Source organism: Alnus glutinosa, chromosome 2, assembly GCF_958979055.1.
Source record: "Alnus glutinosa chromosome 2, dhAlnGlut1.1, whole genome shotgun sequence".
Taxonomy (NCBI): Eukaryota; Viridiplantae; Streptophyta; class Magnoliopsida; order Fagales; family Betulaceae; genus Alnus; species Alnus glutinosa.
The window spans coordinates 28,065,721-28,081,986 of NC_084887.1; the positions used below are offsets into that span (position 1 = coordinate 28,065,721).

Genomic DNA, 16,266 nt, shown 5'->3' on the forward strand with positions numbered 1-16,266 from the left:
TTTAATCATTTCTTTTCGTTCAGGGTAGGCTACCGGTGGATCCCAAGATTATTTGCTCTTGGTTTTTATGCCTTGCTACTTACGCTCGGATTTCTTCAAGATTCATATTGTTCGTGCTATATATACAGCATACACGTCGTTCCCTTGTTTGTCTCCCCTCCCCCCTCTCTCTCTTTTATACTTATTTTGTTTGATTACTTAGTTATGTACTAGATCGTGAAGGAAACTATATATTGGGGATTTCTTGTGTAAGCCAAATGCAGAAAAGAAAAAAAGTGTCATGGTTTCTAGATTATTCTTCAATCTGTGACAGGAACAAATTTGTATTCAAGGATGTATTCGCATATGGTCCAAATAAACAGAATATAACTTGCTTGCTAATTTACTGCAGTGGCATATTATTATTTCTTCTCCAGCCAGGTCCGGCGAAGTGTTGTATATGGAGATCAACCAAGAAATAGGTATTTAATTTTGATAGAGGTAATGGTTTATTTCTATGTTTTGCTTTTCATAGGCTATGAGGTTGCTCATGTATCACATACAAATGCTAATTTTTTTTCCTGTTGCAATTGTGTTTCTTACTTTTTAACAGGTTTGGATCTATATCTGCCTGAAAATAATGATGAACCAAAGCCAGTTGTGATATTTGTAACTGGTGGAGCTTGGATTATTGGGTGAGTGATTTGAGATAGCTGCTAGCTTTTGCATATCTTTTCACGTTGAAATTGTTTTTGGTTTTATGTTATCTGGTAGCTTAATTTGTGCACTAACTATAGGGCAACAAACTGAGCCATGCCTATTCTCTGGTAGAGGGCTTAAAGTAGGTTTACAGTTTAAAGATATGATACTGTCTGATTCCAACTTTAGTACTGGAAACATAAGTTTAGTATGTTTGCTGTGACAGTCTCCGGTCATAATGATAAGGATTTCTGATTTGCATTTGGGCTCAACACGTACCCTTTGAGGTAGCAAGTGTAAATAATTGCCAAATTACACTTGACAAGGAGCTCTTTGGCAATATGAAATGAAGTTAAAGGGATCTATGGTTTAGCCTAGTTAAACTTGTTCGTGAGAGGATGGAGGGTAGGATGGAAAGTAAATTGATTGCTTTGAAGATGAATTTTTTATTGTTTGGTAATACTAGTATAGAAAACTTTGAAGTTAAATTTACTATTGCCACTTGAACTAACACATTGGGTGAAATGTGAGAAATCCCAAATCTTTAGTGTTGACATTATCTGATTCATTATCAAAAACAAACCACCTCCCCCATCGCTCTCCCCCCCCCCCAAAAAAAAAGCCCTTATTTGATGGGCAAATCCTGGTTACATTATAAATTTTTAGCACTGCCTGGTTGAACTCTGTTAGCTTAGTTTATGGTCATTTTATTTTCACTTGCTGATGTCAAATTTATGGTATGAAGCACTGTAGATAATATCATTCATTCCCTTGCATCATATCGATCCATCTACTTAGTTTTCTCAACATCAATTATGTGTATTAGGTACAAAGCGTGGGGTTCTCTTTTAGGAAAGCAATTGGCAGAAAGAGACATAATAGTGGCATGCCTTGACTACAGGTATTTGTTTGTGGATTCCTTTTTTTTTTTTTTTTAATAGCATCAATATCTGAGACCCTAAATAAACCCCACCCCCAACCTTTACTACTTGAGCCAAAGCCCAAAGACAATTGGTATTTAATTTCAGTTCAAGTAGCACCATACTGAAGTCCTTTCATCACTAAAGGCATGTGTTTGTATACTCTGCCCCAATGCCCCCCCTTTCCGGGGTACACTGAAGTGCCATAAAAATACAATATACCCCATACAAATAGATTTCGAGATTTTATTGATCACATATATCTTAAAAGTATGTGAATTTATACAGTTTTCTGTTGATTTTGGTTTAAGACAATTCATCATGTCTGGGTAAATTATTCAAATTTATCTGTTTATCTGTTGTACCTGTATATTAATGCTTGGTATAACTTAAGCATATTTTCCATTGCATTAAAGATGGTTCTTGTGTTAGAGTTTGTTGTCCAATTACTCAAGCATCTATCTTGAATGGTAAATTCTATTTAATTGTTATATTTATTATGGTTACTTCGTGTATGTTATCTACCCTGACAAATTATATATGCATGCAGAAATTTTCCTCAGGGGACTATTAGTGATATGATAAAAGATTCTTCTCAGGGAATCTCATTTGTCTGCAATCACATAGCTGGATACGGGGGTGACCCTAACAGGTGCCAAACTAATATCTTTGTTTCTGGAATTTCTCATCTCATCTTCAAACCATGCCATTGATCTTTTTGTCCATATTTGGGTAGGATATATCTAATGGGGCAATTGGCTGGTGCACACATTTCTGCTTGTGCTCTCGTGGAGCAAGCAATCAAAGAATCTGAATCTGGAAAAGGAGAGAGTATTTCTTGGAGTGTCTCTCAACTAAAAGCTTATTTTGGTTTATCTGGAGGGTAAATTTTTATCTGTTCCTTTTGTTGTGAATCTCGTGGAAGTTTGTTGAATCTGATCAGGGCCTGTCCATAGCCTTTTTGAGCAGTTCACCTTTTACTAGTGGATATTTGTTAATGATTGTTTGGATCATCCCTGGGGTTTAACCTTTTGTGAACCCAGACCAGAAACATCTAGCTTTGGAACTTGTTGATAATGAGAGTATTAGGTTCATGAGAGAATGGGACTCTGTCCACTGGTGCTTTTACCAAATTTTGGTCACCGGTTGTTGACGTCTTCTCAGTACCATGAATCATAAATCGGTTCTCACTCGAATCCTGGAAATAGTAAGCAATATGCCCCTTGGCCTGCCTTTTGCAGATATGGAATGATGCCCATAGCTTTTAGCGTTCCCATACTAATGGCGCATGGATGGACCAACTGAACATCTACCAATTTGCCTTCTCAATTACTGTGTGCCAGAGTTTGGAACTGCAGCTCTGTGAAATCTGTTTTTCCTATTGCACAGCTTTGAGTTTCTTTTGTGGACCTGTAGTTTAGCAAATATACTCTTTAAGTTACTGTGCTTTTTGATTATTGGAGATAATGTAGTAAAGGAAGGCCTTCAGATTTTCAAAGAGGTGCCACACGCATGCTATACATGTTATTGTTAATCATGACTATCTTAAGTTACTTAGAATGTGCGGATCCTTGTGGTATGCGTAACAGGAAAGAGAATGTGGTACCACCTCTTATCCTTGAATGTGTTATATCATTGGAAGATGGAATGTATGATTTTACTTCTGTAAGCTGTTGGCCTAGTTTCCCTCGAAACTCTATAAAGTCTTATAGAAAGTACAAAAATGGGAAGGAAACAATGTGTATTTTTTTTAATGAATGAGAAACTTTCAATGCATTTAGTGTATTTTTGGATTAGTGTATTTAGTGTTTTGGAATGCAAGTGTACCCCGTTTTGGATAGAATGATTACTTATTTTTTATTAGGTCCTTGATTATGCTAAGTTGCTATGTGCTAATAAGCTTTAGCTCAAATGGTACAAATGACACCTACTCTATAAATAATAAGGGGACCTATGGAGGGTGAGGTGGTGGGTTTAAGACCCATTGAGTTCATGAGTGACGTATCTATAAAAAAGAAAAAAGACGGGTGGAAAGTGGGAGGGATGAAAAGGAGGGGAGAGGAGGGGGAAAGAGTGGGGAAGTAAGGGGAATCCACCTTTTCCTCATGTGGTGGAAAGGAAATAAAAGAGGAAGGAATGAGAAAAATAAAGATATACTTTTACCATTATGCCCGACTTCAAATTTTTTGAAGGATAAAATTGAAATTTCACATATTTGTCTTAAGAACCCATCTTTTCCTCCGATCCTCTTCAAATTATATCTGTAACGTGATGATGATCATGAAAGTAATAATAATGTGATAAGAATAATGAAATAAAGAAGCATGTAAGTAAAAAAAAATAAGTAATGTGAAATAAAAAAAAAAAAAAAAAATAGAATTGAAAATTACTTGGATATTGTGCACATGGATAAAAAAAATACTGTCCTTATGTTTGATACTTACTATGTTCATATTTCTGAAAGCATGAAAGAAATGATCCGTAAATGATGAATAATTGGAGTGAATAAATGACATATTAAGCCTCATATAAAAATATCCATGCCATTTATAACTGTCCCTTTCCTGTCTAATATTATTCACTAATCCTGAAAGAAGTGGTATGATGAAGTTGAGTTAATTCCACGCCACGCCTTATGACAAAAGTGGGCTCAGTGTGGTGTATAGTGAAGATTGTGGGAAGTAGAGAGAAAGTCCCTTCCATCATTCCATGGAACTTCAATGTTTCTTAATCCTTCTTTCCATTTGCAGTAAAACTTTTGCAGATGCTCTTCAAAGGGCAGGAGCTCAAGTAACGCTAATTCTGTTCGAGGGAAAAACACATACAGATTTGTTTCTTCAAGTAAGTGATGTCTCGGATATCTTCTTGTAAGGTTGTTTCTATTACTTTAGCTTTAACCTCTGATCAGACTTTATGCATTGCCTTATAATTTATTTTCCAAAGTGGTATACGCACCAATGTTTCCAAATTTTCACATAACAATATCTCAAACTCCTAAAAGCAAATTTGGTATAGACCATTAGAATTCATACATACCATATGAAGCTTTGTCCTTCCAAGCAACCCTCTAATTTTTGGTTATATGCAGGATCCTTTGAGAGGAGGCAAAGATGAACTGTTTGACCATATAGTTGCCGACATACATGCTGGTGATAAGGAAGCTCTTGCCAAGGATGCAGTGGCCCCTCCAAGAAGACGCCTTGTTCCCGAGTTTTTGTTACGTATGGCTCGCGAGATCAGCCCCTTCTAGACCTTATAGTTCTCTAAGTTTATAAAAACTTAATTCAGATACCTTTGTTACTTTTGTCCATTCTGTGTTCTCTTTAGGAGAACAGTTCTTTTTCTTTGGGTGATTTTGTTATTCCTTTTTGTGGTAAATTTCGAGTGATTACAAGGAGAGAGTTTGTTCTTTTCCTTGATGTATTTAGCAGATAAGTCTCAGACTGGCCTGTCGAATGTCAAATTATTAAAGCTTTTTCTGAAGTAAATAAATGTTCTGCATTTACAAACTAACAAATTGAAGTCATTTCATCTTTCTCCCCACCGTGGTGGTTCTGATATGTTTTCATAAAATGAACGGACCCTTTGACTTTAACTTCTTTAGTTGTGTGATTTGACAAACATAAACATTCTCACCAAGAAGTTCGGGTCGAAACCCCAAGTTTTTAACATCTATTATGCGTACTGATCCGACATTGTCGAAAATAATTTTTCTCCTATCTACGGGCAGCAAGTAGAAAAGTGGCTAAATTACAACAAAATTGTAGTTTGATGTATCTAAGTGTCACACATACTAGTTTGTGGTGCTTTTTTGAAAATGATTATTAGTTAGGGGTTTAAATATATTTAAGCCAAAAAATTAAGGCCAATTGTGGGGTTTTTTTTTTTTTTTTTTTCCCACATAACCAAACTCCCAATTTGCGTATGAATTTGTTTAAAAAAAAAGAAAAAGAAGAAGAACAAATCCATTAGAGTATGCTTCCAAACAAGGCCCTTGTTTGGAAGTTTACAAGGCTATAGTTTTCTAAAAGCCTCCAAGGTTCAAAACCTTTAAATTTGACCTCAAAAAAACCTTCTAGCAGAGCCTAAAATAAAAAGAAAAAGCTAGGCCTAAAAATGTTTAAATTTGACCCAAAAACTTCAAATTAGGCCCAAAAAAAAATTGAACCGGGCCCAAAGAAACTTGAATAAAGCTTTGCATGCTCAGTTCCGCCTACCAACTACCACCGCCATCGACTTGGTGGTAATGGTGAATGTCAGAAATACTCCCAAGTCTAAAAAAGTCAGTAGTATTTTTGCCTTACTGACTTTATCGGTGGCGGAAGGTGGAATTTATCCCATTTTCGCCACAAATTTAATTGATACCTAGCCCTGTTGATAAGCTAATTAAAATTGTAAACCCAATAAAGTGCACAACTATTAACAAAATCAACCTACCACTTATGTTTTTTTTGAGTTTTTTTTTTTTGGTTTTTTTTTTTTTTGTTCATTTGTTTCCTATTCTCACATGCACCGGACAATTGTGGGATTGGGCTTAGACCTTGAGACTGGTCCCATGGTGATTATTGTGCAAGTGGGGTTTCAGACTTTCAATCTTTGTGCAGCATTTAGAAAGGTCCAACTTGTTTACGGTTCATTTAAAATCATGAATGATATTATTGCTTGTTGTTTGTTTCTATTCTTGTACTGTGTTTTTCATTTGGACTTTGTTATTGGGGTGCCTACCCTTTTATGGCTGTTCGATTTTTGTAACCCGCTTTTCCTTATTTGATTAGTGCAAAAAAAAAAATATGAATATTGGTTACATAGGCGTGTGGGATAGGGATATGGTGTCACCTTCAATTTTGGTAATTTCTTCGTCTAATGCTCCGTTTGTTTCAGTGTTCGGCATTTTACGGTGTTTGGTAGGTGCAAAAATTATTGTCAACAGAAATTATTTTTAGTTTGACCATAAAAGCCTATTTAATTTTTAGAAAATGATTTACAATTTTGAAAACCGTAAAATTATAAATAGTTTTCCGAATTTAAATTCTTCATCTTTGCACGCACGCTTGTGAGAATCTACCACCGCCGAGCATTGGAGTTTGTTGGTAGATCGAATCTACCGCCGAAAGTCCCAAATTTTGTTACTAGATTGCTGGATTCCAGCAATTGTCGGCTGCCGATGCCGGAATCCGGCGACATCCGGCCTCCGTCGCCGGATTCTGATAGACCAGATGCCGGTCGAATTTGGCCAAAATGGTCAGAATCCGTCCAGATCTGACCGGATATGGCCATTGATCTGGCCAAAATGGTGGGAATCCGGTCAAATCTGGCGGAGCCCGACCAGAATCCGGCAACGACAACCGGACGTTGCTGGATTCCGACGACAGTTATTGGATTCCATTTTTCGCTGTTCATAATTTTTTTGTACGAACCAAACGCCGAAATTTCATTTTATTTATAGCGTTTTTACTATTTAATTCATGTTTTACCTAACCTTAAAAATTAAAAAATAATAATAATAATTAAAAAAAAAAAAATGAAAAACCCGTGTATCTTGCTTCTTGCCACTCGACCACGTGGAAGTTTGCGAGCCCACGTGTGATTTATTTTACAAAAAAAAAAAAAAAAAAAAAAACTTTAATAATTTTTTCATTGAAGACGAGTCAAATTTATCGGTTGCTCTCCTTTTTTCAGTTAGTTGTTGGTCAGATCCTCTTTTTTTTTTTTTTTTTTTTTTTTTTTTTTTTTTTTTTTTTTTTTTTTTTTTCTTTCTTTAAAGAAAAATTCCTCGCGTTGGGTGTAGTCTATGATAATGCATCGGTCATTCTGTAATATTCTTTCTATTTAATCAATTATTTGTTTACCAAAAAATCCTAACTCCAAAGACTTGAGGCGCATAAACGAAGCATAAGTCTCAACATGATCGATCTTCATCAATCTTCTCAACTTCCTCGATCTATTAACTCTCTACTTTTTCCTTTATAATTCCTTCACGAATTTCTAGCACAATTTCTTCACGAATCTCTGTCGACTTTACTAGAATCAAGAAAAGTCTCGGACTTCTTCTCCCATACCCATCCTTTCTCAAAGAAGCTAGAGACATGCCTTCTTTTTTTTTTCATCAAATGAGCGCAAAGAAAAGCAAAAGCAGACAAAATTGACAAACAAAGAAAAGACAAAGTGTTGATACGTATAGTACGTTGATCGCACCACTGCAATCTAATCAAAGATACCTATAAGGACAAACATAAAGGGTTTGTTTGGCAAAGACATGTACAGAACAGGACATAATAGAATAATGGGTTGTTAGTTTTGAAATTAGTAAAAAGTGATGATGTGATATAAAAAAGTGATAAAAAAAATTACATGAACAGTAACAGCACTATGATGTTCTGTTTCGTCCCTAAACAAACAAGCCCAAAAGACATGGGTGACTTGTCGGAAGATACTTACTGGAACACTCTAATTCTTAAGTCAATAGAATAATTTTTATGAAAGGTAAGAAGTTAAGAGAGGAAATGGTGAACTGTGTGTACCTTAAACTTAAGCCTTTGATCTATTTTATAGGGATGCCCCCAAATAAGGCAAGTAGGCCAAATATGGAAGATACCAGAGGTCAATGATCTGATATGGAAGGTGTAGATCTTTCCTTTTGAGTTCCACTTGTTGATCTCTTTCCTTACTGGTCGATCTCTCATTTTAGGATAGCAAACCCAGAATAGGGCAATATTATTAAAGGGAAAGGACGTTTTCCATATATGTGTACTTCATCGGTCACGGCACCTTCAGTTAGGTCACCATCGGTTGGGGCACCTTTGGATAGGGCCCGTTCGGTTAGTGACATTATCTGAGGGTATATGTCCACCGGCTAATTGTCTGTCGACTAAGGGGTGATCGGTTCATTGGGCAACTAGGAGGCCACCGGCTTGCAAGGGTTGGATGGTTGGCAGACCCTCAAATGGGCAGTTCATCGAGTCAAAATCCCGCCCTGGTGACACTACAAAAATTTAAAGAATTCTGGACAGTTTCAAACCGTTCAAAAATTGCAAAAAACCATTTGGAACAAAGTTCAGACGGTTTAAAACTATCCATAAATATGGGTCGCGATCTCGGATTTTGAACGGTTTGGGTCAAATTGTCTGAAATTCTTGACGGTTTAGGCCAAATTGTTCAGAATTCTAGACTGTTTGGTAAAACCGTCCATATATTGAAACCGTCTGTAAGTTACAGATGGTTTCAATAAAACCGTCTCTAAATTTAGAGATGGTTTTATAAAACCGACCGTAAAACTATAATTGTAGATGATTTTTTAGCCCTTTTTTTGTAGTGTGAGTTTCGATCTAATTATGAGACGCTTGACCCGTCCGAATAGTAGGCAGGCTCCCTAATGGGCCCAAGGGAAAAGGGGACGGCTTGACTGTCTAGCACATGTTGTAGCGTGTAAATTCAGCCTCTCACAAAGCCATGCTTCATCAAATTATCAAAGCATACAAAAAAGAAAAAAAAAAAAGGGGGAGCAAAACCTTTTAGTCCTGGTTCTCCACTAATTAAGATGGTTCTCTGAAGTCAAAGTCGTTGTGCGCCGGCCCTGAAGATGAGAAGATAAGTATTGTCTGTGTGGTGGTGATAACGCTGACAGATTTCTATTATTTTTTTTTTTTAGAAATAAGATTTCTATTATTATGTTTTTTTGGCTAAACAACCAGACGCATTATATTTTACGACCACAGCCTTGGCTTGCATTACTTTAAATTAATTAATGGGAAGACTGGCAGTCAACCAATAGGATCGATCTGGTATATTCTTCGTACAATATTACTTTAAAATGGACCTTTTCAAATTACAATCACAAAAGAGTCGACCATATTATGTATGTTATATATTTATCTACCAATCTTTACTTGTTATTTTAATTCTTTTTATGTGGTCTGCTTTCTTTGTAAGACTTTTCAACTATATATATTTATATCCCAATACTCCTTTCTTTTTTCTTTTTTCTTTTTTTATTTGGTAATTTCCTAGCTACTTCACTTAATTGGCTTGAGGATCTAGTGCATGTATACATCAATCCATCAATTAATACAAGAAATTTTCTATAAATAAGAGCAGAGTAGAGAAGGTTTAATTGCAGCTGTATCGCGATCAACTCTCGAAATGAAGTACTCCATTCTACTTATAATCTCTCTTCTCTTGGCGTCCACACTTTTTCTTCCTTCTTCGATTTTAGCTAGAGAATTATCTGGTGAGCTCACTCACTCCATCATTTCTACTCCACACACACACATATATATTATAGTTGATCAGTTTGAATTTACTTAATAAACTGAAATTCTGAATATTTTGTAATTAGATTAATTCACATATATAGCTGTTGCTAGTTTGTATATATTTTATTTCCAACAATTGGGATCTAAGAAGAATTCTTTGAATTGAAATGAGTTTTCTTGGTCTTATTAATTAAAGTGATAAATTCTAACCAAATAGTAGTTAGGCACCTTAATTAGTCTTTCACTTTTTGGATTATGGAACACAAGTTTTATTGTTAGTTTGTTGAGATTAATCGGTTATATTCTGATCGATATATCTCTATATCTCTGGCAATGGTGCAGCCAAACCTGATGTTGATAAAGGACCCGTGACTGGACGAACCAAAGATCCAAAGAAGCCAGTATGTCCTGGTAATGGCGGTAGATATGGTAACTGTGTGAATCCCCCAAAATCTCCATCATGTAATCCGTACATACGTAATTGTCCACCGGCCTGAAGGTGTTTGAGATAAGAAGCTGCATGATTGACCGTCGACAGCATGCAGTGCTGCTTAATAAGATGAAGTAGGTTTTGTACGTTTAATATATCGTTTTTGGGGGTTTCTGTGGCTTTATAATTCTGATTGCTTATATATATATATATATATGCACTCAGAATTAAACCGGCCTACTGCTTTTCTTTTCTTTTCTTTTCTTTTTTGCAATAACTATTGAACTCCAAGAACGTCAACAGTTTGATGTAATGCATGTGTGCAAAATAAAAGAGTCGATCAATGACCATGATCGACCCATGAGTCAGTCCGTTGCTTTATTTAAGGGAAGTCCCATACAATTTTATGCATTATCCTTTATCTGCCTTCTGAGTTCTGATCACAAAGTTCAAGTTGGATGAATTATTTAATTTGAGGCCGTAGTTATTGTTAAAAAAAAATGGGACGATTAAAGATAAACAAAAAAAATGGGACGATTAAAGATAAACAACTAATAAATGGTCTTAATATATATATATATATATATATATATATATATATTACGTACGGTTAAAACGTCCAGTAAAGAATACTTATAAATAAGATAGAAAAAGATCAAAGCGGCTTGTTGAGAATAGCAACAAAACCACCTCCAATACTTGAGTTAGAAAGTGAGAGGGGAGTCAAATTGACGGAGTATAGGCAAAGAGAATTACCTAAGGAAGCTACCTCCTCTCCATTTATAGGTTTACCATCTTGAATGCCAATTGGGCAATTATTAGAGGTAATGAATCAATATAGGAAATAAGTATGGAAAGATTTATACCAGCATGAAAGTTAGCCAACCCATTGGATCGCCGGTGAGTGATTTTCCCTTTAGAGAAACCCCAACGACAAGTTTCTCAACAAGATGAATTAACCCTAAATCAGCAAGATAATAATAGGTGGATTGCGTGCCTGTGGACCGTTTGGGAACATAATTGAATTCTGATTCTTCTTTACTTTTCTCTACTTTTTTAAAAAACAAATTATATTTTATTCAATTTTTTCAAATTTTATCTCACAAAGTCAAACTTCAAAATTTGCGCAATAAAATAGAATTGAATTCTGATTTCAAAAAATCCAACATTCAAACGGACCATTATATGATCATATTCAATTTATCACAAATATATGTGGAGAAGACAGTATATGTGACTGAGACTTGAGAATTTTTTCATCTAAAACAAGGGCCAAATCTGATCTAAGGAGTAACTCAAAACATTTTAATAGTGTGTGCTAGAATTGCATACTCATAAACACCATTTGACATAAAGAACGAAACAAAAAGAGATCGACTGGCTCTAATGATCAAAAACTATATATATATATATATATATAGATTTGGGAGCAATTGAGCCCCTTTCACTCCACAAAAGCTACCAATTAATGGTGGAATAGTGGTGTGATATATATATAGCATTATTCTTTATTAGAATATACAAAAAAAATATAATATATTTTCCTAACTGTACACTCAATGATCAAACCACCCAACCGAATTATCTTAACCGTACGTCCAAAAGAGAATGGTCATGATCAGATCACTCTGACACTCTGATGTACTCCATTCATCCGATCGTTACTTTAAAGAAAAGAAAAGAAAAAGAAAAAATAGAAAGGGAGTAAAACCTGTCTTCTTCTAGTCCTGGTTCTCCACTAATTAAGATGCTTCTCTGAAGTCAAAGTCGTTGTGTGCCGGCCCTGAAGATGAGAAGATAACTATTGTACGTGTGGTGGTGATAACGCAGACAGATTTCTATTATTATTTTTTTTTTGAAATAAGATTTCTATTATTATGTTTTCTGGGCGGCTAAACAACCAAACGCAGTATATTTTACGACCACAGCCTTGGCTTGCATTACTTTAAATTAGTGGGACTTATTGAAGACTGGCGGTCAACCAATAGGATCGATCTGGTATATTCTACGTACATTACTTTAAAATGGACTATTTCAAAAGAGTAATGCTACACATCATCCCCTTGTCCTCCTTTTGTCACCCCAAAATTGATGTGGCTCTTAAAATCACCATTGAATTTTTGATATATCACTCTTGGATTTTGATCTAATGGTGATTTTAAGAGCCACATCAATTTTGGGGTGACAAAAAGAGGACAAAAGGATGATATGTAGCATTACTCTTTTCAAATTACAATCACAAAAGAGTCGACCATATTATGTATGTTATATATTTATCTACCGATCTTTACTTGTTATTTTAATTCTTTTTATGTGGTCGATCTGCTTTCTTTGTAAGACTTTTCAACTATATATATTTATATCCCAATACTCCTTTTTTTTATTTTTTATTTATTTTTTATTTTTTTTCTTTGGTAATTTCCTAGGTACTTCACTTGCCTTGTGGATCTAGTGCATGTATCCATCAATCCATCAATTAATTAGACACGCTCGCACGTACAAGAAATTTTCTATAAATAAGAGCAGAGTAGAGAAGGTTTAATTGCAGTATCGATCAACTCTCGAAATGAAGTACTCCATTCTACTTATAATCTCCCTTCTCTTGGCGTCCACACTTCTCTTTCCTTCTTCTATTTTAGCTAGAGAATTATCTGGTGAGCTCACTCACTCCATCATTTCCACTCCACACACGCACATATATATTATAGTTGATCAGTTTGAATTTACTTAATAAAACTGAAATTCTGAATATTTTGTAATTAGATTAATTCAGATATATATCTGTTGCTCGTTTGTATATATTTTATTTCCAACAATTGGGATCTAAGAAGAATTCTTTGAATTGAAATGAGTTTTCTTGGTCTTATTAATTAAAGTGATAAATTCTAACCAAATAGTAGTTAGGCGCCTTAATTAGTCTTTCACTTTTTGGATTATGGAACACAAGTTTTATTGATATTCTGATATATCTCTATATCTCTGGTAATGGTGCAGCCAAACCTGATTCTGACAAAGGACGCGTTATTGATCCTGGAAATAAGAATAAGCCAGCAGTGCCATGTGGTCGTGGTGTTCCCTATAGTAAATGTCTGAACCCCCCAATATCAAAACCACCGCCTCCATCATGTGATCCGTACAAACGTAATCCTAATTGCCCAAAGGCCTGAAGGTGTTTGAGATAAGAAGCTGCATGGTACGTTGATCGACGTCGACAGTATGCAATGCTTAATAAGATGAAGTAGGTTTTGTATGTCTAATATATCGTTTTTGGGGTTTTCGATCTTTGGCTTTATAATTCTGATTGCTTTTATATGCACTCAGCAGTCAGAATTAAACCTACTGCTTTTCTTTTCTTTTTCTTTTTTTTTTTTGCAATAATTATTGAACTCCAAGAACGTCTACAGTTTGATGTAATGCATGTGTGCAAAATAAAAGAGTTGATCGACTCATGAGTCAGTCCGTTGCTTTATTTATTTAAGGGAAGTCCCATACAATTTTATGTATAATCATTTATCTGCCTTATCACAAAGTTCAAGTTGGATGAATTATTTAATTTGAGGCCGTAGTTATTGTAAAAAAAGAAAGGGACAATTAATGATAAACAATTCATAAACGGTCTTAATAAAAATTCTGAAAAATATATGGAAATGGAAAGGCCTATATATATTACTGTTAAAACATTCGATAAAGGAGACGTACAAAGAAGTTATAAAAAGGTCAGAGCGGTTCGTCGATAATAGTGACGAAACCACCTCCAATGCTTAAGTTAGTAAGTCAACGGAAAGTTAAATTGACAGAGTATAACTAGGCAAAGAGAATGAAAGTGTACAGACCTAAGGAAGCTACCTCCTCTCCATTTATAGGCTAATTACCATCTTGAACGCCAATTGGGCAATTATTAGAAGTAATGAATCAATATAGGAAATAAGTATGGAAATACTTATACTAGCATGGAAGTTAGCCAACCCATCAAATCTCTAAACAGTGATTTTCCCTTTAGAGAAACCCCAACGGCAAGTTTCTCAACAAGACCAATTAACCGTAAATCAACAAGATAAAAACGGGTGGATTGCGTGCCTTATATGATCATATTCATTTCAATTTATCGCGCACGCACCATGCACGCACACGTATATGTATATATATATATATATATATATATATATACTTGGAGAAGGAGTCTAATACACATGTGACTGAGACTTGAGACTTTTTTCAATCTAAAATAATGGCCAAATCTGATCTAAGGGTAACTCAAAACATTTCAATAGTGTGTGGTAGAATTGCATACTCATAAACACCATTTGACGTAAAGAACAAAACAAAAAGAGATCCATCGGCTCTAATGATCAAAAGCTATATAGATTTGGGAGTAATTGATCGAGTCCCTTTCACTCCACAAAAGCTACCAATTAATGGTGCAATAGTAGTGTGATGTATAGCATTATTCTTAATTCTTAAAATTGGTCAATTCTCAACTTCCCTTTTTAAATGGACCTCTCTCTCTTTGAAATTAATTTAAGGACAAAGCAATATGCAATTTATATTTTCTCCTTGGATAAATGGTTTATTTGAGAATCCAAAATGAATGTTAGTAATTTTTTTTTCTCAAAAATTTCGAAGAAGATGATATTTTTATTTTAGAGAATAGGTGAGATAAAGAACATGCAAGTTGAAATCAGACATAAAATTTGTTCATTTATCTATTAAAAAAAAAAAAATTCTAACTTCTATAAATCAGACGAAAAACTTAACAATTGACTTGGCGGGAGAGACGCACTCTTATCTTTGGACCTTTCCTTTGTCATTTTGGCTTTCCTTGATTTGAAAGGCCAATTTCATTTTCCTTCATAAAAGTTGTCATGTAGCTTTTTGGCATTGAAATGGCCCTAATTAATTGAAATTAGAGGGCATTTTTGTGTTTTCGTGCCGGCTTGTATGAAAAAAAAATGTATAAGAGTATATAAGTTAATTTTAATTCGATTTATTTAATTAAACAGATTAAATCACTCAACTTTAATTTTTTAATTTTGTATTAAATTCGTGTCAGATTCGCGGGTTATGTCAAAAATTGCCTGTAATTATGTCGTGTGTCGAGTTTAGGTTGTGTAAAAGTATGTGTATAAGACTATATAAGTTAACCTTAACCTGACTTATTTAATTAAACGGGTTAGACTCTTCAACCTTAACTTTTTAATTTCATGTTGGGTTCGTATCGAGTTCGCTAATCATATCAAAAATTGTCGGCCCTAATTAAAACAAGGAGAGCTCTGGGAGAATTTACAATCTACCATATACATATGCAGGAAAACTCTAACATTATATATATATCATAAAAGACTCAATTTTGTCTAAAATATTCTTAAAAACACTTATAAAAACTATAAATAATATCATATTCTAGAAAAAAAAATAGAAAAATTAAATATTCAAGTCTTCCAATATGTAACAACTATGCCGTCTTAGACTCTTAGTCACCCTCGACAAAATATAAAAAAAGTAGTTCTTCTAAAATCAAGAATGCTAGCTAGCCTTATAGGCAGGAAACAAAAACGATGTCCGATCCGTGCTTGAAGCTTGGGTAGCTAGATCGGCCATCTTTTTTGTGTTATAGTGTTCTTAAATGTAAAGAGTGGCTCAAACGGTGTTCTTGTAATTCTTGAGTATTGTTTAGGCAGCTGTTTCAAGTCAGAGTTTAACTCTGGCTTAGAGTGTAGGGAGTCTTGGGTCTTTATTTTCTGTATTGTCTTCGGGCTTTTTTCAACAATATATGGTAGCACTTAAAAAAAAGAAAAAAGAAAAAGAAGAATGAAGCTGAAAAGATAAGCATTCTTTGGTGAGAAGATAAGGACCGGTGCCTTAGCTTGCAATGAAATTTCCTCTATGTTTCAGCATCAAGGTGGGGTTTCAGCATAAGGTGAGAAGATCGATAAGGACGGAAGACTTAACAATTGACTTGGCGGGAGAGGCGCTCTGTTATTTTCAG

The 16,266-nt window shown here is 34.8% G+C and overlaps 2 protein-coding genes across 2 annotated transcripts; both read left to right on the forward strand.

The window, feature by feature from the left end:
* Positions 1–439: 439 nt before the first annotated feature.
* Positions 440–3,249, forward strand: LOC133860450 (isoprenylcysteine alpha-carbonyl methylesterase ICME-like). The gene is made up of 5 exons (XM_062296056.1): positions 440–461; positions 593–674; positions 1,505–1,579; positions 2,149–2,250; positions 2,335–3,249. The coding sequence occupies exons 1-5, from the start codon at positions 440–442 to the stop codon at positions 2,483–2,485; spliced, it is 432 nt and encodes a 143-aa protein (XP_062152040.1). The 3' UTR covers positions 2,486–3,249.
* Positions 3,250–4,180: 931 nt separating this feature from the next.
* LOC133859192 (isoprenylcysteine alpha-carbonyl methylesterase ICME-like) lies at positions 4,181–5,115 on the forward strand. The gene is made up of 2 exons (XM_062294519.1): positions 4,181–4,439; positions 4,687–5,115. The coding sequence occupies exons 1-2, from the start codon at positions 4,308–4,310 to the stop codon at positions 4,846–4,848; spliced, it is 294 nt and encodes a 97-aa protein (XP_062150503.1). The 5' UTR covers positions 4,181–4,307; the 3' UTR covers positions 4,849–5,115.
* Positions 5,116–16,266: the final 11,151 nt, after the last annotated feature.